The 23,088-nt window shown below is 41.8% G+C and overlaps 11 protein-coding genes across 11 annotated transcripts, besides 1 other annotated feature; 4 read left to right on the top strand and 7 right to left on the bottom strand.

Annotated features, from left to right (window-relative positions):
- Positions 1-725: 725 nt before the first annotated feature.
- BEWA_036350 (conserved hypothetical protein) lies at positions 726-4,896 on the top strand (the record flags this gene model as incomplete). Its single annotated transcript, XM_004832994.1, has 5 exons — positions 726-957; positions 1,354-3,078; positions 3,389-4,390; positions 4,425-4,669; positions 4,732-4,896. The coding sequence occupies 5 exons, from the start codon at positions 726-728 to the stop codon at positions 4,894-4,896; spliced, it is 3,369 nt and encodes a 1,122-aa protein (XP_004833051.1).
- Positions 4,897-5,311: 415 nt separating this feature from the next.
- BEWA_036340 (hypothetical protein) lies at positions 5,312-5,906 on the bottom strand (the record flags this gene model as incomplete). Its single annotated transcript, XM_004832993.1, has 2 exons — positions 5,312-5,351; positions 5,422-5,906. 2 exons carry the CDS (start codon positions 5,904-5,906, stop codon positions 5,312-5,314), a joined length of 525 nt encoding a protein of 174 aa, XP_004833050.1.
- Positions 5,907-6,461: 555 nt separating this feature from the next.
- Positions 6,462-7,445, bottom strand: BEWA_036330 (hypothetical protein; the record flags this gene model as incomplete). The annotated part of the gene is made up of 1 exon (XM_004832992.1): positions 6,462-7,445. The coding sequence occupies one exon, from the start codon at positions 7,443-7,445 to the stop codon at positions 6,462-6,464; it is 984 nt and encodes a 327-aa protein (XP_004833049.1).
- A 2,495-nt stretch (positions 7,446-9,940) lies between these two features.
- Positions 9,941-11,443, top strand: BEWA_036320 (hypothetical protein; the record flags this gene model as incomplete). The annotated part of the gene is made up of 1 exon (XM_004832991.1): positions 9,941-11,443. One exon carries the CDS (start codon positions 9,941-9,943, stop codon positions 11,441-11,443), a length of 1,503 nt encoding a protein of 500 aa, XP_004833048.1.
- Positions 11,444-11,908: 465 nt separating this feature from the next.
- BEWA_036310 (hypothetical protein) lies at positions 11,909-12,832 on the top strand (the record flags this gene model as incomplete). The annotated part of the gene is made up of 1 exon (XM_004832990.1): positions 11,909-12,832. One exon carries the CDS (start codon positions 11,909-11,911, stop codon positions 12,830-12,832), a length of 924 nt encoding a protein of 307 aa, XP_004833047.1.
- A 362-nt stretch (positions 12,833-13,194) lies between these two features.
- On the top strand, positions 13,195-13,766 carry BEWA_036300 (conserved hypothetical protein; the record flags this gene model as incomplete). Its single annotated transcript, XM_004832989.1, has 2 exons — positions 13,195-13,267; positions 13,354-13,766. The coding sequence occupies 2 exons, from the start codon at positions 13,195-13,197 to the stop codon at positions 13,764-13,766; spliced, it is 486 nt and encodes a 161-aa protein (XP_004833046.1).
- Positions 13,767-14,478: 712 nt separating this feature from the next.
- Positions 14,479-14,771, bottom strand: BEWA_036290 (conserved hypothetical protein; the record flags this gene model as incomplete). Its single annotated transcript, XM_004832988.1, has 2 exons — positions 14,479-14,519; positions 14,558-14,771. 2 exons carry the CDS (start codon positions 14,769-14,771, stop codon positions 14,479-14,481), a joined length of 255 nt encoding a protein of 84 aa, XP_004833045.1.
- A 47-nt stretch (positions 14,772-14,818) lies between these two features.
- Positions 14,819-16,612, bottom strand: BEWA_036280 (conserved hypothetical protein; the record flags this gene model as incomplete). The annotated part of the gene is made up of 1 exon (XM_004832987.1): positions 14,819-16,612. One exon carries the CDS (start codon positions 16,610-16,612, stop codon positions 14,819-14,821), a length of 1,794 nt encoding a protein of 597 aa, XP_004833044.1.
- Positions 16,583-16,607: a microsatellite.
- Positions 16,613-17,067: 455 nt separating the features above from the next.
- BEWA_036270 (hypothetical protein) lies at positions 17,068-18,785 on the bottom strand (the record flags this gene model as incomplete). Its single annotated transcript, XM_004832986.1, has 2 exons — positions 17,068-18,612; positions 18,771-18,785. 2 exons carry the CDS (start codon positions 18,783-18,785, stop codon positions 17,068-17,070), a joined length of 1,560 nt encoding a protein of 519 aa, XP_004833043.1.
- Positions 18,786-19,597: 812 nt separating this feature from the next.
- On the bottom strand, positions 19,598-20,440 carry BEWA_036260 (hypothetical protein; the record flags this gene model as incomplete). The annotated part of the gene is made up of 1 exon (XM_004832985.1): positions 19,598-20,440. The coding sequence occupies one exon, from the start codon at positions 20,438-20,440 to the stop codon at positions 19,598-19,600; it is 843 nt and encodes a 280-aa protein (XP_004833042.1).
- A 148-nt stretch (positions 20,441-20,588) lies between these two features.
- BEWA_036250 (conserved hypothetical protein) lies at positions 20,589-23,070 on the bottom strand. The gene is made up of 4 exons (XM_004832984.1): positions 22,865-23,070; positions 21,237-21,462; positions 21,019-21,197; positions 20,589-20,721 (listed from the first exon to the last, which is right to left on the bottom strand). The coding sequence occupies exons 1-4, from the start codon at positions 22,949-22,951 to the stop codon at positions 20,680-20,682; spliced, it is 534 nt and encodes a 177-aa protein (XP_004833041.1). The 5' UTR covers positions 22,952-23,070; the 3' UTR covers positions 20,589-20,679.
- Positions 23,071-23,088: the final 18 nt, after the last annotated feature.

The raw sequence follows: 23,088 nt of genomic DNA, 5'->3' as shown, positions 1-23,088 counted from the left end.
CTATGGTACATCACTATTTCTGTCACACTATTCATACATGTTTAGGAATATTCTACCTTCACTATTCTTCCTCCATCAGTGTTCGAGGTACCCTTCCACTTTCACTCATTTTCATTCTTCTAGGTACCCTTGTAACATTTCCATAAAACTCCACCAATTTGCAATTTCTGGGCCCATTACCTGGCGATATCCGCAATTACCATCACTTAAACTCATGTGATGGCGTCTTCTTGATGGATCAAGCAGAGTTTGCGTTGCAGCTGCAGGCGTTGGTCGTGTGCTACGCCCACACCCCCAGAAGCGCTGAAATCGCCACTTTAAATTTCTCGTCCTTTTCTGCAGCTGCTCACACAATTTTCACGATTCTGTGAGTCCATTTATGACCATTGAGGAGTTGGTGGTCCTGGAATCTCCATTTGGCCTCAAAAGATCGACTTTTGTCTCTAAAAACGTCCCAGCGGTCCCATCTGCACCGTTCCTGGAGATAAAAAGCACAAGAAAAGTGACTGAGTGAGTTTTTGGCTTTAAAAGGCGAACATTTGGCGAATTGGTCGAGAAGAGAGGATTATCGACCCGTTTACCCTAAGGAAAGGTGCCATTGTCGCGAATCGCAAGTTTTTGGTCTCAAACCAACTGGATAAAGAGCCGATAACCGGCACTTGGGCTGAAGGAAGAACCGGGGAGCCCACCCGGGAGAAGGAAGAATAAAATTTTCTGGAAACAGAATGAAGTTCATACTCGAACGCACAAGAGAAGGTCAGGAGGACCTGGAGTATCTAGAAAAGGCGATCAGTGCCCTTTTGAACGATAGAAGAAGAGCCTCTGGACAAAAGTTGGTAACCATTGAAACTGCAATCAAGAACCTCGTCACAGAGGCACAAGGCGTTGCAAATATGCTCCTAGGTTACTATGGAGACACCGATGGATTACGTAAAAAGGAAATCAAGTTTATCGCAGGTAAGTAATGGATGTGAATGGAGCGTAGCAGAATGTCCCGAAGGATGAGGGACTAGAGCGACTATCCGACAATAGGGATGAAGAACTCTTCTTATCAGTAGATTATCCATACTGTACTACTGAAGACTGCATTGATAGTTGTTCATCTTGTTCTGTTGTGGATACTCTTTCTGACGGTGAGCTAGTTGTGAGGGAGGATGAATGTATGGTTGTCTAGGGAGTAAAGTACTTGTCTGCTCTCTTTGGTCGCATTGAGACTACTAATGGATCTCAGAGTTTTGAATGACTACTCTCCCTGAACATGGAGGATGACTACTGGAGTATTAAAGTTAAATGTACAGTGTAGTGGACCATGTAGATGTAGAAGTGATATAAAAAACCTAAATGTCAAAATAGATACTAGTATTAACAATGTTACCAGTTTTACCAGATATACTCATTGGATTCCAGATGGAAGTGAAAGAACTTTTATTCTATATAAGGAACTACAAGATGGAAGTAAGATAGTAGAATCATCCGTGGGAGTATCCATACCTAATGTAGAAAGTGTTTCAGTATATTACTGGAATGGTAATCTTGGTAAGCCTATCCTACTCGAAGTTACTATTGGGGGTGGTGGTAAACCAGAAACCAAGCACTATTGTCACAGTTCAACTACTGGAGGAGGACGAGGCAACTGGTCGAATGCCGATAATGAAGATAAAGAACTACTCTACCTTCTCGATGAGAATAATTGTCGGAGGAACAGGGCAGTGCCGTTTAATATCAACAAGCCAGAAGACACATCTCAGATTTATAATGATGATCAAGTACCTCAATGTGTAAAGGATACCAGAAAGATTACAGAATATGGTCCAAAACCTGCTCCTCCCGGAGGTGAATACACCGTTAAGGAATGTGTTGTTTATAATGATCCTAGTGATCCTTTTGAAACAGGCACTAAAGTATCTAGAGTGATCTTTGGAAAAATGAACACTGACATTAGTCTTCCAAACAATTATCCAGTATCTAGGATAAGAGTGTTCTCACAAAAGAATGTAGATAGTACTCCTCTTATTCTACAGTTCGTAAAGAAGGGTGGAGAGGAACAAAGGTGGTTTTACAGTAAAACTCTAGATTGTCTTGCCTGGGGAATCGTTAATAATTATAGATCAGAGGGATTCTATAACGATTCTGCGGGATATTATCCTACTGATGATCTTACAACTGAGCTCGACAATGTTAGGTGTTTTCGTGAGAGTCTTGTTACTATGAATATTAGTGAGAGTGTATCCGCAGGACAATCATATTGTTGTATTTACCATAGTGATTCTAGAGAAGGAAAGGTTACAGTTAGCGAGAGATCAGTTCAAGTTGGTTCTGGTACTAAAGAGATTCCGTTCCACAAACACGCCATCACTGATGAAAGCACTAATCTGGTAAAGATAAAGTTTTCTTCACAATGGAATCAAGGTACTGAAATAAAGAGGATAACCCTAAGTAAGCAGAATCTTCCAATCACGGGTCCTGTTAGCGTCTACGCATTTTATTGTCAAAAGAATCCAGTACTAATATACATTGAAGGTGGGAGGCCTCTGACAGTTAATAAGTGGTTTAAGAAGAATGGTGATACATGGATACAAGTCTTGAATAATGTACCCGGTCCGGAGCAAATTGATGACTGTACAAGCTGGACTCAACTTAACAATGAGCTTACTAAACTAGGTTGTCAGAGCTATGGAGAATGTAATGAACCTACCCAATCCTCACCTCTACAAGATCCTGCTACTGTTGTTAGTGATCTAGGTGGAGTTAAAGGATCTGGTGAAAAAATACTCAGTGACCTGATGAATTTCGGAAAACTAGGATACGGTTTCGCTGGTCTATTTGGATTAGATCTAACTCTTCAACTGGTTAAGGATATTGCTAGTTCTAGTCAAGCCGAAGATCAAATTCCTGTTCCCCCTGATGCTACTGATACTGGTAATGATAGTGATGCTGAATCTAAATCTGCTGAAGCACAAAATCCTGCTGGCTCATCTAACCTGGATGCTACTACTCCTGAACTTGCTTCTAGAGCTACTGGTCAAGGATCTCCTCCTGAAACTGCTAAACTTACTGGTGGCGAACTTACTGCTGCTGGTATGACTTTCGGAGCAATATCTGGCATATCATCTGGTACTCTTGCCGGAGCTGGTGGTCTTACTGGACTTACTGGATGTTTAAACGTACTAAAGGAGACCCTTGGGTTAGGCAGATTTAGGAGTCTATGGAGATACTACCTTGGATACTAGCTTGAGTACTGAGTAGTTGGTTTAATGGACTACTACAATGGATGAATACCAGGAATAATGACTTATTGGACTCCCACAACTCATTTCGCTCTCCTATATACCCTCAACAGACATTTTGCATTCGCACACTTTATAAGCACATTCACACACATTTATAGGTACGGACGTCCAAGACACGGATACGTTATGGAACAACTACTATAGCACATTAAAAAACATAAAGGACTATTACAGACACAATGAGCAGTACAATGCACCTATAGAAGCTCGTAATCTAAAGTCAATGGTTAAAAAGGCATGTGCTGATGTCCATTTGGACTCCATTTTTAAACCGGAGGAAAATAGCGGAAAATGTATTTATTTGCAAGACTTTTATATCAAATTTGTAAATCTGCAGCCATTGAGGAATTACAGGCTGAATACGCATAGACAACAGGAAATCCACCGTCTTCGTAACAAGGGTTTAACGGATGATAAGCTTTTGGAGTCTCACGTTGCTCCTTTTGTGGAGATGGATTACGTTACCTACTTGTCAACTTTTCATCAATTCCATCTCATCCCCCGCTACTGCAAGTATAGAAATGCAGAGTATATAAAGTATTTACAAGACCTTTACGCCTATCTTGCCGATTTTTTTTGCAGACAGAATCCACTCGCAAACTCCAAAAATCTCGAGGCTTCCATGGAGGAGAGCTTCAAGACTTCGTGGGAGTCAAACTCTCTGCAATATTGGAAGGATAAGACTTATACATTGGAACTATACAACGCTCCATCCGACAAGCTCTTTAGCTCCAAGGGCGTACTTGAATCGTTTACCAAGGGTAAAAAGTATGCAGCACTACTCGCCAAACATTTGGCCAGAGAAGAGGAAGCAAAGGTCAGTACAGATAATGGAAAGGACCATTCCGCAAGTGACACCAACGAGGGCCCAGATGACGCTACAAATGTCCTCCCATGGTACGCCAAGAGTGTGGAGCACGATAGGGAAATTGCGCGGCTCGAGTACCTTGTGTGTGCATACAAAGAGACGCTGCAAGGGACAGTTGACGCCTCCATAGAGAGTGTAGAAAAGAGAGAGTCTAGGACTCACAAGGAGCTCAATAGTCTCACGGAGGAAATATTAAAGGCTGTCGAGGAGACTCCAGAAGTTAACTTGGAAGGTTTGTTGTAATTCACATTATCATTGCGATTTAGAATCTTCCGAAGATGAAGACGAGGAAAAGGTCGTTTATAATCCCCTCAACCTCCCCCTTGGATGGGACGGCAAGCCTATCCCCTACTGGCTCTACAAGTTGCATGGCTTGGGTCAGGAGTTCAAGTGTGAGATTTGCGGCAACTACTCGTACTGGGGAAGAAAGGCGTTTGAGAATCACTTTCAGGAGTGGAGGCACTCGTTTGGCATGAGGTGTCTAAAGATTCCAAACACTCCTCACTTCAAGGTTTGCTTTCATTTCCATGCCCTTATGTACTCATTTAATGACCACCCATAATTACCATTCAGGAGATTACAAAGATTGAGGATGCGTTTGCACTATATGAAAAGCTCAAGACAGTTTCGGATCGCAACACATTCAAGGTCGCCCAGGAGGCAGAATGTGAAGACTCTGAGGGGAACCTCATGAGCGTAAAGGCCTATGAAGATCTCAAGAGACAGGGACTACTCTAACGCTCACCTGGCGTATTCAAATAAATCATAGCCCATAATACATCCTTTGTGGATATATACGGGAATGACGGTGTATATGGAAGAATGGACGACCGTAGGCTTTAGCCGAAGGGAGTCTCTAGGAGTAGCAACAACAAATTACCTACCCCGTACGTACCGGATTGTTATATGTGCGTTATTAATTCCTACACCCTTGTAGACACTACAGTTTCCTGTAGGTTTGGGGAATAATCAGAACAGGCCTTTATAAATAAGATTTTTCGATTGTATTTCGACCTGACCTTGATTTCTTGACCATTTGAGTTTATCCTCTTACTGAGGATTCCAGCGAATCTCCTAGAGAGACTTACTGGTTCTTCAACGATTACTATAAGCGCCATAGTTTTATTACCGCCTTGCTTTTTAAAAGTTATGTTTATCCCCCGTCTACACTGGGTAGTTTTACAAGTCGCCACCTGTTTATATAAGAAGTTTTTTTGATTAAATTCAGGTCCACATTGCAATTCGTCCAGGGTTAACGCTAACCTTACGTCAGCTAGATTATAATAAAGTCTTCTAGTGCCAAGTATGTCATTGTTGAACTCTTTGTCGTCAGTTTGGAATGATGCACGGTAGGTTGTACCAGTTTGTTTAACGATTAGTTTGGGTCCTATTCTTCCATTATCATCATGTTTTTGTTGCTTTTTAAGAGGCAATATGTCTCCCTGTTTACTCTCTGTATGATCGCAAGCTCGTACCCATTTAGAAAAAATTTTTTGATTAGATTCAGGTAGGCATTGCCCTTCAACGAGGGATAACGTAGACCTGTTGTCAGCTACATCACTTGTTGATATTAATGTTGGATTTGTGACACCTTTTATCGTTTCAGCTCGTGAAGTTGAGATTTCACTCGCTGCAGTTTGCATTCCGACGTTGTCGTCCCCTATTGTTTTATTCAGGTGTGATGACTTCCTCTGGAGGTTCCCTCGGCTTAACAACGAGCCTACAGAAGACCTTTCCTCGGAAATCATTGTTTACGTTGCCGAATTTTGGATTTTAATGGTTACTTCTCGACCCTCTGGTCGTTTACGTGTCCTGAGTCCTTCTTTGGAGTCAGAATACAATGTTCCTTTTGGAATTAACCATTTATCGATGCCTGTGCCGTTTAACTTTTTGGAATAACCGTGAAAATGGCCATTGCCTTTATCTCTATCGGAATGGACCTCCAATGCCTATTCATCGTAGTTAAAGAGCCTAAGATGGTGTATTTTAGAGAATATATCTCTAAAATAAGAAATATCTAACAATCGATATTTTTCACCAAAAGATTTCGACTCCTCTAGGAGTAGTAGGATGGACAGGTGCCACCAGGATTAGCGACACAGTCTCTTCCATCTTCCTTCAGTCGCATTAACACAATGATCTATGCACATCCATAAACCCATAATCAGTACAATCGCCTTAAAACACTAGAATCGCTCAGAGGTTGTGACTAGTGCTCCTGAATGATCGTTATGGACTCCCATTTGTCGCCATTACTCCATGCTTTGCATGCACTAGATACATTTGCATTATGAATTTAGAAATTACAAGTCGTATCTTTTCTCAATTACTTTGCTCTTCCAAAGAATGACCTTACCTGTTTCATAGTGCAAAAGGTCATTAGTCTTCCTAAGTGGCTCATTAGACACAGCGTATTTTACAAACTCTTTATCTCTGTTATGCTTATAATAGTACTCGTAGACGTCCGTTACAACTTCGACAATATCTAGTGGGTTGTTCGTATATCCGTACGGTCTAGTGAAGAGTGAGACAGTCTTTACAGGTCTATTTGGAAGATCTATAATGACACGACGTGTGGAATTCATAATGTGCCCAATGTCGAATTGCTTGTTGTTTGAGAGCTTGCGCCTGAACTCTTGGTAACCGTTGAGATCTCCATATTTGTGCGGGACATTCTCTACTATAACAGCGGCTCCCTTTTTCTCTTCCATCCCTGGGAACTTGCATGCACCAATATGGTATTTACTGTACTTCTTTTTCACCCAAATGTCTATAACGACCCTGTTGCCCATTCTGCAATTAATGTAACCTAAAAGTTCCCTGAGGTAGTGCATTCTCCTGTAGTCACTCTTGGGAGTCTTTATTCCCTCCCACTTGTTGTCGAGATTGGCAAAGCTGAGAAATTCCTTATTAAGGAGCTCAAAGTCTACCAAGAGGGGGACATTATTCCACCTGTAGACATAGACATTATGGACCTCCTGAGCCACCTTAATGTTCGTTGGAGTAGTCCCATCAACGACACTCTTGACCATGAAAGGAGGACCAGTATTATGGCAAATCTGGTAGCCAGGAAGTTCTGGATTTGTCAACATGGTGGTGAATATGTCAATTTTCGATGTGATGGTAGACGGTCCATACCAGCCGTCTGAATTTTTGCCAATGTCTATGGTCACCTGACGGTCCAAAACGTTTGGGCAGCTGTCAAGAGTGGATGACTTTGGAACCAATCGTCCATTCCCGTTGTTCCACAGAAACACCTGGGAGTTTTGCAGGTTTAGAGTTAGCATGTCTGACTTGTCGTACCTCCAGTAGACCAAGGAAGAGAGAATAATTTCGTCCTTAAAGGGGAATAGGTCAGCATGAATGTAGTGTCAATCTACCATGATATCTGAGAGGTGCGCCGGCTTGCTAAGGGTGTGAGTGTAGAATGTTTCTTCACCATCTTTATGACTCTTTACATCAATCTCCTGGCCAGTGCTACGGTAATTCGTCTGTCTTCCAATGTCTAGACTTATCACAGGGTGTTTAACACTAGTAGCCCAAATACCGGGCAACACAAGAGATAAAAACAAGATATGGCGACTTATCACCATTTCTACAAAATGTGTAACAAATTTGGTGAATATTGGCGAGGCTTTTTGCACACACTTATAGGGTTACTCTCCGTGCATTCCTCTTCCTCCGGGAATGAATAGCACCTCATAATCCTCATTAACACAAAACTCCAGCATGCACTGTTCCAGTGGTCTATTCGTGGGACGGATTAGTTACAAGATATCATGTAAAGTAGACTAGGAGGCCCGAAGAGGATACGAGCCTACATGCAGACGAGACTGCTCACTTTAGATTTTGTAACTCATGGTATGTCTAGAAGGATGCAGGAATAGACCTTGTAGTTATGAGAGAATGAGATAGAGACACGTTCCGAACTCATGAAGAAACTGTAGGGTCTACAAGGGTAGTGTAGAATGACATACATCCAGGGCAGATTACTTAGTTGGTAGTAGTCTCTCTTGCACTTGGGCATGGCAGACTAGCATCCTCATTACTAGTATTGCCGAATGGGTAACCGTAATGTTGGAACTGCATGACGGTAAGGTAAAGAGGTACGGGTCACTCGCAGACATTTTTTTGGATCAGGAAGAGTCTAGCCGATCTCACTGGGACCATCCATTCTGTCCATGAGCTATACAAGGTGATGACAACTGTGTAAACTCACCAATTCTCCAGATGAGCATTATATAGACTCCCTTCGGTTATCCATTCTCTAGAGTCCAGAGGCATCTTTGGCAGATCCACAGACGCCATGGGCTCCAGATTTGTACAGGAAGAGCGATGCTGATGTCCTCTCAAGTAATTGTGAGTGGGATTGCCGTAATGATCACTATGGAGGAATGGGTGAAGATGCCCCGAGGAACGAGGGGAGATTGAGGAGTTGTGGACAAAGACTTATGGGCGTAATAGATGTAGCTGGCATGAATAATTGGAGTGGACCATTACATACTCATCCTCTTGATGAGAGTCTACTTGCCACCTCCCTCAGTATCCATCCATGGAGGCAGTAGAGCACTCCAGGGATGTTCTACGGACTATACTACATCCTCATCCACCCTCTGTCACCACTAGATTCTCTCCAACTCCGCCTGCCACTGCAAAGGGGTAATACATATCAATTGTAGAATTTGTCCGGAATGACCATTGGCTTGTCCACACAGTTGCCCTTCCATAGCTCGCATGGCATCCATACACCAACCACAGCTGATTTGGTATAGTAGAGAATAGATTTATGTCTCCAGTAAATGTGTATGGAACGCTGGTTCCGTTGTTTGCAGTCTGTGTAGAACGACATCGCAAGTCGGGATAATTATCACCACTAATTCACCCTAGTGGGTACATTGAAATTGTAATTTATACAAAAGACGCCTGAATTGTGGAGATTAAGGCACTCGGCGAGGCCAATCTTGAGAAATTCCGCAAATTCCAGATTTTTGTCGACACACAAGACTTTTGCCACGTCTCGGCCGATTTATAGACAAAGGAGGTGGAATAAAGGAGGAAATTGGCGTCTCTAGTGAATGTACGGCTGAAATTTGGTCGACAAGACGCCCACGTCGTGTGTACTCGGTATATGCCAAACTCAGAGGGAATCGATCGATAATGCATTATTTTAAGCTCAAATGTGAAGAATGATCGAGGGTTTAAACACATCGCAGCATGGTAAGTTAATGTGAAGGGAGCGTAGCGGAATGAATGCGAACTACGGAGTGGTGAGCATGAATGACTATGAGCGTAGCGAATGTGCGACTGTAAGGAGTACTGAAACAGATGACCTACCGACGTCAAAGACTAGGCAGTAGATCACTATGGAATGAGTGTAACGAGTGGAATAGTGATGCGAATTCATCCTTAGATGAATGAGTTACCATTATGAGATTCTCAACATCGACTTGTATAATGCAACAATAGCAGGATGGGAGCCTCTGTATCTCCAAAACATGCAAGGATGACTATTACCATTATGATACACTCGGTGTTTACATGTCTATTATAGACTTTGGATCATCTTGAAATGGTGAATAGCACCGGAGGATATCTACTCCATTCTGAGGATCTCCATACTGTACTACTGACGACTGTATTGATAGTTGTTCATCTTGATCTGTGGATACTCTTTCTAACGGTGAGCTGCTTGTGAGGGAGGATGAATGCATAGATGAAGAGTAGATAGGAGACTCTCATTAATCTCAGAGTTTTAAAGGATCTTAAATATAGTTGAGAATGAATGTCTCCGAAAGATATAGATATAAGGATCAAATGCACAGAGAAGAGTAAAAGGAAGGGTAAAGGTGTACGAGGAAGCCATAACTCTTCTAGTGCTTCTGAAGATCCCCTATTAAATGTACGCACTCCCCCTGGGAGCATACACTACAAAGAATGCCATACGATTAATATAAGAAATCTCCGTCACCTAACATATGGTAGCGAAGAACTTACTATTGCAGATGGTGGATCTACTAAACTTACCACTGAACACCCTGAGATAGAGGAGATCTCTGTTTGCTATAATGTCAACTATGATGGTGGTGAGTATATAAAGAAGCCTCTTATACTCAAACTTAAAGAACACAAAAACCTTGGCAAGGTTATTTACTATGAAAATACTGGGGATAACAAGACATGGATGAAAATAAAAGATCCTCGGTTTGATCATTGGGATCCTAAGAAACAAGCTCGTGCACTTAAGGAAAAACTTCAAGAGCTCACCTGTAGATTCTTTAGGCCGGCAATCATAGATGTCTCATTTCCTAAAACTGGAGAGTATGAGAATCAGTACTGTATAAAGAAAGGATGTAAGAAGAAGGTATCTCATGATAAAGTGCAAGTTAAAGATTACAATGAGGAGCTCAGCTCGGAAAACTATACTGCCTTTGGGCATACCTGCGGAGGGGGTAACTTTATAATCACAGGTTTTAAAAGTACTAATTCAAAAGGTAATAGTCAAGTAACCTTTCCAATATTGGATGTAGAAAGGGTAATCGTTTATTTTTCCACTTGTGGTAAGAAAAACACTCCTCTTTTGGTCCATGTTAGCAGTAATGATGAGAAAACCAATAAGTGGTACAAGAATGAGGGTGATGGTAAATGGACAGAGAAGCTCGGAACTAAGGATCCACAGACAAGTGGCAATCTCTTAACTACTCTGAATGAGATTAAGGAGGAGCTAAAACTTATCTGTTCAGAAGAAAACCCCAATGTCACTAAACCACAAGGAGTACTACGTTCTAAAGAAACTGTAGAAAAAGAATCTGAAGATGGTGCTATACCTGCTCAACCTCCTGCTGTAGTTCCACCCTTTCCAGGTGGTAAAGGATCTGTTAGTCCTAGTGGTAATGCTACTCAACTTTCACCTGTAGAAGGTGAACAATCTCTTGTTACCGTTTATAGCTTAACCAGTGCTCCTGCCCCTTCACCACCGCCTCCACCTGTTCTTCCTGGACCTCAACGAACTGCTAGTTATATAGGCGGCTATAGGAGTACTACTGATTTTTTTGGTCTACCTGGAGCTGCTGGAGTAACTACTGCCCAAAAGGGTGAAAAAGGTGAACTTGGTGCCCCTGAACCTCCCAAGTCTGCTGCTCAAAAAACCCCTCCTAAAACCTCTTCTGATTGGGAAGTAATCACTGGAATAGTCTCTTCTGTCCTTGGCACTTCTGCCTTGGCTTGTTTTGCTGGATGGAAACTTTATAATCGCTATAAAGGAGACCCTTGGGTTAGACAAATATGAGACTCTATGGATGGATTCTAGATAGTACTCCAGTATGGAGACTAGGGAGTATGTACTGAGTAGTTAGTCTAATGGAGTACTACCATGGAAGGATGATTGGAGGATAATATGGAGTTAGAGAGAATGGTAGTGAATGGAGAAACATTTAACACTCCTACCCATGTAGGTGTACACCATTGCAAAGGTAAGGCCTCAGGGGACCCATTACATGAGAGAGTAAAGACCAACATGATTATATAAAGAGTGAGAGTGGATGGAGCTTTTGCTCCACAAGATCCTCCACTCATACTACAACAAGAGTATGGGCCATTACAGAGTACAAAAGACACGCTAGTTAGGAGACTGAAAGGGTAAATAGAAATAGCGTGCATGTAAAAGACCCCATGGCTGGTCACTCATCTCTAGCAATTCCAGAAATTTAGGTCTACTAGACAGCAAGAGACCTTTAAAATCTGGAAATAAAGGATGGTAACAAAGTCTGATGGTACTGATGCATGTGATACTAATGGAGAGACAGGTAGTGAAAACTGTAGACACGATGGAGCTCATATCATAGACGTTTCAGAGAAGGGTAGTTACCAATGTCCTGGTGGTTGTGGTAATAACATCACTGTGGCTGATAACTGTGCCACTAGTGAGTATTCATACTCTCATCTTGTTGGTAGTTTCTTTAGATTTAAGGATGGAGTAACGGAGCAGGCTGGAATTAACTTTCTACAGAGTACCACTCGAGTGTATGTATATTACTATCCAAGTGGGTACAATAGAATTCCACTCTTGATTTATCTCCTAGAATTATCAGATAAATGGTACCAGAGAACCTCTATTGACTCGGTTGAATGGAATGAAGTCGAAGGAACTAAACCAGGTGGTCCTACTAATAGTTCTGAGATTATTCAACTTCTAAAAGATATATTGCCAACCGTTACCGTAAATGTTGGATATAAAACTGGTCTTGAGACAAGTGAAAGTAGCACTAGTTATGAGGATAATTCTGAAGGAGGTGAAGAAGGAAAGCAACGGATAAATGTTAAAAGAAAGAATATAGAGGCACATGGAGAAGGGCCTAAATACGTTGGTTTTACTCACTCCGTTCAAGATAAAACATATTTTGTGGTTAAGGATGTGCAGTATAACACTTCCACTCTCCCTGGCATACCACTAACTTTCATTCTTACAAGTGTAACAGCATATTACTCTGATGGACCTAAATTTACGCTTAAAAATCTTCTCCTAGTTGGATTTGAGAAAAGAGGTACTGATCAGAATAACTATGTATATTACGGTAGGAAGGACGGAGGATCTAATTGGACTCCTCTTCATGATCAAACCGGTAAACTAGATGATACTGAGTTTATCAAAAGCTTACTGAACAAAGGAGGAACTTGAGGCTGAGAAAGAGCAATCTCCTGATAAACCTACTGTTCCAATTCCTAATCTACCTAGTAGTGGAGATGTTTCTGAAGCTCCTGAAAACACACCGAAGTTTCTGGTTATAACAAAGGCTCAGGCACAGATCCTGTTCCCTCTTCAGGAGGAGCTGATACTACTACCGTCGTTTTGACATCTCTTGGAGCTGTATTAGGCATGGTTGCAATTGGTGTTCTTCTATGGAAAGGATATGGTAAAGTTTCAGTACCAACAACTGCATTACGAGACACTCCCCTCTATAACCCTTCAGTATGCCCCTTCTACAAACCCTTCTCGTGAACAAATCTACTCTTGACTTATTTACCTTCTGACTAAAGCCTATGGTTGTGCTACTCAAGCTCCCTTCGGCTAAAGCCTTTGGTAGTCGGATAGCTCATGCTCCATTAATTCAATGTTCGCTACTCCATAGTTCACATTATGCTCATACACCTTATGGTGAATTCACCATTACTACGTTCGCATAATACACATTCATTTAGGTACTACAACATACAAGTGGGAGCAGGGTTACGATGACGTAACTCTCTACTTGCCAATCCCATCGAGTGTGACAAAGGACTCCATCGAGGTAACCATAAAACCGACATCTCTCAAGGTCCTTGTGGACTCCCTGTACGATATGGAGGGGCAGTTATCTGGTACCGTGGACTCTGGTTCATCCTTTTGGACAATGGAGGACGACAGCATCAACATTTACCTCTCAAAGAGCAACCCTGGCATCGTCTGGAAATGCATCTTTGAGGGAGATGGAGAGTTGTCGGTAGTTTCGGAACAGGACGAAAAGAAGAAGCTTCTCCTCGAGCGGTTCCAAAAGGACTATCCACACTTTGACTTTAGCGGAGCTGAACTAAATGGGAACGTTCCAGACCCCAAGAATTTTATGCGTAAATGATTGTCTATATTCTAAAGTTTGTAGATATGTTATCGTAGATGTTTGTACGCATGCCAAGGATTCTGGTACCGAGTAAATGCGGGATGTTATAGAGGTAAAAATAGAGATTACAAAGTATGAGGATTTTGGTGTCTTGGCAACAAAAAAGGTAGATGAGAGGGCTGGTACGGGTCTTCCTCAGGGATACACTAAATACAGTCATATACCGGATACCTCCGGGGATTTTAAAGGAAAAAAGTTCATTGTTAAAGAGATACAATGTGGAGGTAAGAGGGTAGAAAAAGTCTCTTTTCCAGAGCATGAATTTTGTAATCATGCAGAAGTTTATCAGTAGTTGTAAGTTGTTCATAGTTAAGCTTCTAATGGAGGGTGAGTCTACTTATTACTATTATCCCAGGAATTGAGTAGGCTCTGGACAAGATATGACATGTGCTAAGCTTAGTGAGAAAGGCACACGTCTCCTATGGAGCTTAAGGATCTGCTAAATGCTCTTAATAGGAATACTGTCAATTAGGCTCTGGAAATATCAAGGATGTTCTTGGTGATGGTAAATCCAGGCTGAACACCTCCAACTTGAGAACTGTTACCCATTCCGGATCCCATAACTACCATGAACCTAAAGAATTCTACAGGGTATACGACGTACTATAGACTATCACATTTACAAACTATACAAATTCGTTTAAAATAGTGTATTCTGGAAATTGTCCATTTACTGCATTAGTCCCTCGTGGGAACGACTACGTTTGCGTCCTTTAAAATTGAATTAGGAGCATGTTAAAACTAAAAACGACCATCCAGCCACTTGTGGATCTGTGGAACGCTGGCAAGAAGGGATTGAGGGGAGGTCAGATAATGACATGATCCCTCTAGTTCTACAAATGTTACGTTCTTGTTGTTCTTAAAGTACTTGTCAACCATTCTTCTTGGCCCCTTGATGTCACACATCTGATCTCCCTTGGAGTGAATAATGAGCGTTGGAAGATTTTTGGGAAAGTGGACCATATTCTCATCCTTGTTGGCATTAGTGCATGCGGTAAAGAGGAAGTTTGTCACCTTGTATAGGTTCCTTTCTGAAAAAAGAAGGGGTCATAGTACCTCGAAAAGTTGCTAAACGACTCCCCAAGTCTCAGAACATCTTCATACGCATTCCTGTCATTCGGCTTATACCACGCAATAAAGCCGAGGAATAAAAGGGAGAAGAACCTTTTAATTGATCCGCTAAAGATGCAGTCGACGTTTAGCATTGGAGAAGTGATAATGAGACCATCTACAAGTCTCGCTCCTCCTTTTGCATTCCTGTAAAACTCTTGAACTGCCTGAATGACAACGTTACCACTCATGGAATGACCAAATAACAGCACCTTTCTCTCCGTATCGTGACTATTGAAGACTGCCTTATCATTCCACTCTTCAGAGGAGTCACTAAACTTGCCTCTTTTGACAATACTAATAAACTGAAGCACATCATAGGCATAATCCTTGAAATCATCGGCACAACACTTAAAGTCACTGATGGCTTCAGAGAGACCCTGAGACTGCAAGTCAAATCCATAGACATTGTAGCCGAGCCTATTTAGGCATTCCACCAGGCTGCCTTCATATCCGTATCTTGGGGAAGTATTAACAACGTCTTCTCCCTCCACATCTGGGTTCTCAAATGTGTGTCTGTATCTTTCCACATCACTAGGCATAGGAGCCCTGTAACCGCCCAGAGGACTTGCCGATGGGCAGGTGGGAAAGTCGAAATGCTCAAAGATCCAAGTTTGGTTAAATCTACAAAATTCCGATTTGAAATGCGAGCGGATTCCATGAGATAAAATGATGTCCGCTTTGGCGTTTTCTACTCTGGAGGCGTAACTTGTGAGTCTAAGGCCTTGCCTATTCCTAAAACTACTCATGGTCAATTCATGGACAACCTCTTTGGGTGGAGCCAGAGGGTCATTACCGGAAGTTACGGAAAGGTAGTCTTCTTTGTCTACGCTAACCCATTCCTTACCGACCTTGGCAAAATACAAAATTCTACGGTCATCCTTTGGACCTTTTGTGAGAAGATACATGGTCATGACTTTGTCATTATAATAAAACACATCGGCATAGGTGCAATACTCTCCGTCCTTTGCCGTCCATACTGCATTCCTGCCATCTATAACACTGGTGAGAAGAAAACCTGGAAGTGGAGTAAATAATCGTTCTGAACAGCTGCCGGCAATGTAAGAGTGTGTGTGGAATGAATCACTCGGTTTTGAGAGGTCCATCGTAATGTGATTGTTAAAGGTGGACTCATTAAATCCGGCTTTCCTTATTCCCTCCAGGTATTCCTCTCTTGTCTTAATATTCCATCTTCCAAGGATGCCTGTTTTACCCAGAAACTCCTCCCTGAAACCATCCGAATTTAGAAAGAGTAGGTAAGTCCACTTTGGACTTTCTCTAGGATAGAATGAGACATACATGCAGCCCTTATTCTTGGCCCTGTCCTTCCAAATTGTGGTAGTCCATCCATTCTTTATCTTTTTGATCCTGCATTTACTATTGGCAGCGTAGACTGCAAAGGGGAACTCTGGCGTCTTGTTTACGTAGAAGACTCTCGGATCATGAGTTTTACTAATGTTCAAAGTCACATGATCAAAGTCTTCATTCCTCTTGACCACGGAGTGGAGTCGGTCATAGAACTCCTTCCCGGTAGTCTGTTTCCATTCTCCACCACTCTTCTCGAGGTAGAAGCAGCTCCTTACACCTTCTTCATTCTTTAAGTAAATGTTGGCATGAGTAGTCTCACGCGTTAAAACTGTTACATGAGTGCAATGGTTTCCATCCTTATTCTTCTTCTTCTTCTTCTTCAGCATGAAGAGGTGAATGCTCAGTAAGTTTTCCTTCTAGATTACCAAGATTTATCCTGTTATTATTACCTTCTGCGTGAGAAATTACAACATCTTTGCCCAGAATAGTCAATGAATCCTCCTCGTTCGAAAAAGTGGTTTCCAGTTCATATCCTTCAGTTGCCCCTGTCATTCCTGAAGTAGCATCGGATTCTCTGGGATTTGGGGGTCTTTAGGCCTCCTAGTATTCCAAGTGACACATTAAGGTCTTCTTCTTGGAACTCTTCTAAGCCTATCATCTGATCACAGATGAATAATGTCCTTAGAAGAAGGAATATGGACATGTAACACTCATCGTTATACCTATGTATGTAAGAAAGACTAACATTAATTGAGCATGCACACTCTCATTGGAATGGGGAACTAAGCATTGAAGAATAATACTGCATTATATCCATAGGGATGGTATCCATTAGTCACTATTAAGATGGAATAGTAGTAGAAGGATGTGAAGAAGCTTCCTCAGATTCACTCTTCATATGCTTCAGCTTATTATTAAAGTCCTCCTTCTTTATCTCAACCCACTTGCCATCAGCTTTCTCAAAGTACTTCTTTCCTACTGAGTCATTTTCCACTACAATCATCTCAAGTAGCTCCTTATCGCCTTTATTATGAATAATACATGAAAAGCAGTAATCGTAGCCATCAAAGTCTTCTTCTGATTTATGTCTGCCACAATGTTTTATGGGTTCCCATATGGACCTAGTCCCATCCTTTACTCCTTTGGCAAGGTACCCAGGTTTTGGAAAGAAATGTTTTGTAGTAATACCCAGCAATTCTGCTTCAAAAATGGTACATTCTTTAGTACCCTTAGTAGCAGAGAGATCAATGGTATAGTCAGATTTCTGTTGTGCAAATACTTTCAACTTGGGTACCCTGTCACCAATGTCTTTAGATTCCCTCCATCCAGTCCAAGTTTTTGTGTAATATTTACGCTCCACACCAGATGGAGTATTCTTTGTAACGAGCATGACTTCTGCTTTACCGTCCTTATTTAGGTATACCTTGGCAAACTCAAACTTTTCATCGGATTTTGCCTCCCATATAGAATTCTCTCCATCGATTAGTTTGGCAAAAATCATACCCTCATTTGGTAGGAACAGTCTAATGTGGTTATCGTCGTAGATATAGTCAACATGCTTGTAGTTTTGAGAGTCTAAGTCGGCAATATCCATGCTAACTGGACTACTAGAAGAGTTTTCTGATTCCTCCGCTTCATCTTCATCTTCCTCCCCTAGATCGTTGTCTTCAGATTCTTTAGGATGTCCTTGTTCTAGTCCTCCAATAGTACCTTCTTCAGAACGTGTTCGTGATTTAGTAGAAGTCTCAGGAGCACTTTTAAGACTATCATCCTCATAAGCTTCCTCCGCTTCATCTTCATGGTCTTCAGATGGATCCTCATCATCAATTACAAGTCCATCTGGTTCGTCTTGGGTATCATCTTGCCTTTCAGAGTAGTCGTCAGGAGTATCCCAGAAACCATCATGAAATTCTGGGTCTTCATCCTCTGGTAATTTCTCATTGGAATCTCGGGATTTGTATGCGTTAGATTCCCTTCGTGTCGAGTTTCTGCTTTTTCGAGGACGTCTCTCTGGTTCTGGTTCTAAGTCTGGATCATCGTCCTGCTCTTGAGATACAGGTCCATCCCAGTCATCATCCTCTGGAGATTCTGTAGGAGCTTCCTCATTAGGTTCTTCTGGTTCATTATCCTTTACCTCATTCTCTTCAGTAGTCTCTGGTTCTTCATCTTCCTCTTGGTCCTCATCTTCCTCGTCTGAATCATTATCCTCATCCTGTTCATTCTCCTCAGTGCCTCCTAGCGAAGGTTCAGTAGACTCTTCATCTTCTTCCTCTTCTGTAGCTGGTTCGGGCTCTGGTTGTTCCTGAACTACCTCCTCAGGAATCCAAAACTCTACAACGGTTTCTATTCCACCAATAGAGACTTGAGCTCCTCCATCATTTTGCTCCTATGTGGGATTAAAAATGCATTGTTTCAGTATCAACAGGGTATAGAGGATGGTGAGGATCCACATTTTGCGGTGTTACTAACCAGGAAGAATGAATGAGAATGCATGTGGTGAAGAAGGAAGAGATGATCAGGAAGAAGCAAGAGCTCTAAACATACGATACCAAAGAACATGTGAATTGGTAGAATTGATGCAAAAATAATGGGACACTACATCTACCAGACGGTCCTGTGGCAGAGCCGAGATCAGCCTTGAAAAGACAGTGCAAGGAGACCAGTCAAGACTCTTGATTCTCAAACTTGGAGGAATACAGGGCCCATTAAAGCCTTGTTTATAGACACTAGAGTTTTTATCATTTCTAGATGTAAAGGTTCAATGCTGTAAACGAGGTACTAACGCTCACTACTGCCATATAGACGATCTAGTGGATACTATTCCAGATTCGACACCCATCAATAGACTTTATTCTATGGTAGATATGACTACTATTCTTGGAGGTGAGGTACCACAACACAGACGTGGTAGTATATACAGTCCACATGCTGAGTATAAGGCTTACATTGCACATTTAGAGCATCTATAAAACTGGAAGATCCGTAAAGTAGAGCGTACACCAATATATAGACAAGTTAAATTGATCATTCCCATTGAGCGATAATATATTGGGAATGATCAAGCTTATTTCTGAGCAAGATGTTCCGCTTGAAATTATATAGTAGAAGCTCTATACTATAGTGATCCAGCAGTTTAGTGTGGACTAGTTGTAGATGGTAGTCTATCGTCATTCAGGAAAATAGCTGAAGGTCATAGTCTCTCCATAGGTTTGGAGGGTATCCATGACTATACAATCCATGCACTGAGACACTACAGCCTAATTTGGACCTAATAGGCCAAAACATTCTGTGGCATGCAGACAACCTTTCGCAATCATGAGCCTTTGTGCATAAGTTTACAGAGTAACGTCAGAAAGTCCTTGATAACCAAATCATTCACTAATGCCCGAGACTACAGTATGTCCCACCGGTGAGACCTTTTTCCTTAGCTCCGAGTCTAAACCTTCATAGTAAACTCTGCCACAATCAACTAGCATTTTTAGTATCAGTCTGAGCTCAAAATATGTTAAAAAGTGAAGGGAGTTAAACACTTTTAGGTCCTCATTCATGTAGTAGTAAAAGTATTCCTTTTCAGTTTCAAGTTCGATCAGCAGGGGGTCTCCATAATAGTCTTCCTTGAAATATACATGAACCTTATATACATCATATTCAGGCATGAATTGTGTGTACAAGGAACCAAATATTATGCCCTTTACGGTGAAGGCTTCTCCGGAGCAGAATTTGTGTATCCGTCTTACGAAGCCGTGCCCCGGAGCTCTATCGTTTTCTACAATTATACTCTTATCACTGAGATAACAGGTGTACGGTGAACGATTGTGTTTGGCGTTTATAATGACTTTACTCGTGGACGGAATGTATGAGCTGATCGCCTTAATCAATTTGCTCGTCTTTACCTCCTTCCAGACGAGGTTTGTTTTGTATTCTACATTCCTGTAAAAGATGGAAATCGAGTATGAGTTGATTAACTCAACCATGATGGGTCTATTTGGTTCTCCCTGCCAAAAGTAGACGTTTACCTTCTGGTAGGTGTCTGCGTTTATTTTGATATCTACGAGTTTGTGATTGTAATACTTGACGCTTTTTATAAAAAATGAGGATGTAGAGTGTTCGTGAGTGACTCTAACGTAAATTCCAAACGAAACGCTTTCCACATATATCATTCCATAGTTTTGATCCTTCGTAATCTGTATGCTGTAACCACGTTTTTTAGTCATTTTGGCGATTCTTCCGGCGCTGAAAAGAGTGGAGACAGTTGAAGATTATTTACCGCAACAACCTTGCAGTCTGGGATATACAGGTAAAGTAAAGACTGAGGGTGTCTGTACACGGAATAGGCACCCCACCTGTGTTACATGCAAATGTAGTGGTAAAAACAGTTAGAGTGTCATCCACACGTTATAAAGCTTTATCCTTTACACGGTCAATTACCTCACGCGAAGGGCATGTGATGGACCTAGAGCTTCTTTACGAGTTCCACCCGCCTCTCGAATAGTTTCTAAAGATTAATGTGATGTCCGTAGCTAAGCGGAGGACAGGTCCCGAAGAATGAGCGACTATATGAGCGTAGCGAATAGAGGAGTTTTATGGCGACATGTTGGAGCCTAAATGATCAGCAGATAGATGATCAGAATGAACATGACACCCATTCCTCCATCTACCAAGCCTTGTGTTTTTACAGACTCCATTCATTCAGCATCGAAACTCGCTGTAAAACAGCTCGTCATAGCTCCTATCCTCTCTTCAGTCGGATAGTTACCCATTCGCTACGTTCCACTCACGTGCATTAACATACCTTTGCAAGTGAATCTTGTTCATCTTGCCTTTTAATGGCTTCTTGAATAAACATTTCCTGTTGCTCCTTTAGCTTGTTACGGCACTGATTAAATTTATCAAAATCAGCTTGGCATTTTGGAAATCTTTCCGAGATACTGGCCTTGAAATGATTTTGCAGGCATTGAAAGTAGAGGGACCCTATTTACACATTACATAACCTACACCAAATCTACAAACCTGGAAGTCTGCACTCGTTGTCGATGTCACAAGACTGCTTAAAAATGTCCATGTACTTGTCAGCCTTCATTTCTCGTGCATTGAGTGATAGCTCGTCTTCGAGCTCTGGTCTCCCATTTACAATATCATGCCATAAGACTCGATCAGTTACTGGTACATTCGAGTTGTTTCCAGCGAGCCCAATGAAGTTGTTTGCATCTAGCAACTTTTTTATCGACAGTGATCTCTGTAACATTTGTGTGATGGTGTCTATAGTGTAATTCGTAGTATGAGCGACTAACGGGAGCCTGTGTATTCCCAAGGTTTTGTAGATGAAAGGATGAGTCCAAGGTTAATGTAGTTTGTCATGGCTTCTCCTACTTTTCATAAATAAGCCTACCACTTCGAAGACTAGGAGCTAGGAGAATACCACTTAAATCTGATCTTGATCTTAATCAAAAAACTTGTAAAGCCTGGACCTCCTTCCCTGGCAAAAATGCTCCTCTAGTCTTGATACTACTGGTTCTAATGTTGTTAATGAACCTGCTCAAGAAGCTGAAGCTAAACCTAAAGAGAAGGGTAAAGAAGCTCCTCCTAATGACAAATCTTCTAAGACTAAGACTATTCTTACTACAGTTGCTTCTGGAGCTCCTGTCGGTGGAAGATTGTCAGTACAACTATATGGAATATAGGAACTTATATATTCACCTTTGGTAGATTATCCTTCAACATTTTGACCAGAAGTGCCTCTGGAGGACACACATTTAGGTCACCAGAGAGGTCATTAATCCACATATATAACGCTCTTATATGACAGCTTGTTCATAATTTTCCATAGGATGCAAGTGTATAATATCCATGAGTCTCCACTATGTCTCTTATAGTACTTAAACCCCGCGAATCCAACTAAGCCAGATATAACACCAATGCCAGTCAGGAGATAGGAGATTACATCCCAAGGAGTTTTAGAAGAGCCTCCTTGATCACTAGCAGGAGTATGTTGAGAATGAGGAGGAGTAGTAGTATAATCGATAGCAGAGGGAGCTCCTTCAGCAGCTTTAGAATATTCTTCAGGGAGAGCAGAAGCTTTAGCTTCAGGAGTATTAGGAGGTTTAGGTTTAGGAGGTGGAGGACATTTTCCACCGGGACTAGAGATTTTACACCAATTACTTCCGAATTGTCACCTGAAATAATGCTGAGAAGCTAGAATGAGAACCCCTTCATCTACCAGAGTATAGACAACTTGTTCCTCCATCTGCCAATGAATAAACAGGATCCTATACTCATACCCTCCAATTCTCTATTCACTGCGCTCATTCTAGAGACCCCCTATAGTCGTCTAGCCCTTCCTATGGTGAGCCAATCTCTTGTTATACTGAAACGGTGAATGCAGAGGCTCCTATACTGGAGCATACTCACAAGACTCCTCTACTCACTAGGCTAATAGAATCTCCATCAATCTTCTTTAAGCTCCCGTTGGTCGCCCATTCGTTACACTCATTCCATAGTGATCTACTACCTAGTCTCTAACGTCGGTAGGTCACATACTTCGGTCTATGGACCTACGCAGTGAGAATCCTTCTCTTCTTCTAGGCTCCCGTTGGTAGCCATAGAGCTCACGCTCACTACTCTGTAGTTCGCATTCTTACCTCTGCTTGTATTCTGCGAAAGAGGAACCAGTTCTTGAGTTGTGTGTCGATATCTGCGATTTCCGAGAGTACGGCTTCGTTTGCCATCTTTTCTGATTCTTTGGCGTTTGGTCGGCGATTCTCGTCAAAGTTGGAGTCTCGCGCGGGTCCTTTCCCTTTTTGGCAGCCAGCGACGGTTGGTTTTGCCAGGAGCGTAAATGAAATGTGAGGATTCGGGGCGACGT

This window comes from Theileria equi (genome assembly GCF_000342415.1).
Source record: "Theileria equi strain WA chromosome 2 map unlocalized gcontig_1105316255037, whole genome shotgun sequence".
NCBI classification, from domain to species: Eukaryota; Apicomplexa; class Aconoidasida; order Piroplasmida; family Theileriidae; genus Theileria; species Theileria equi.
The sequence above is the reverse complement of the archived record's forward strand: the minus strand, read 5'-3'. Positions and strand labels throughout refer to the sequence as shown.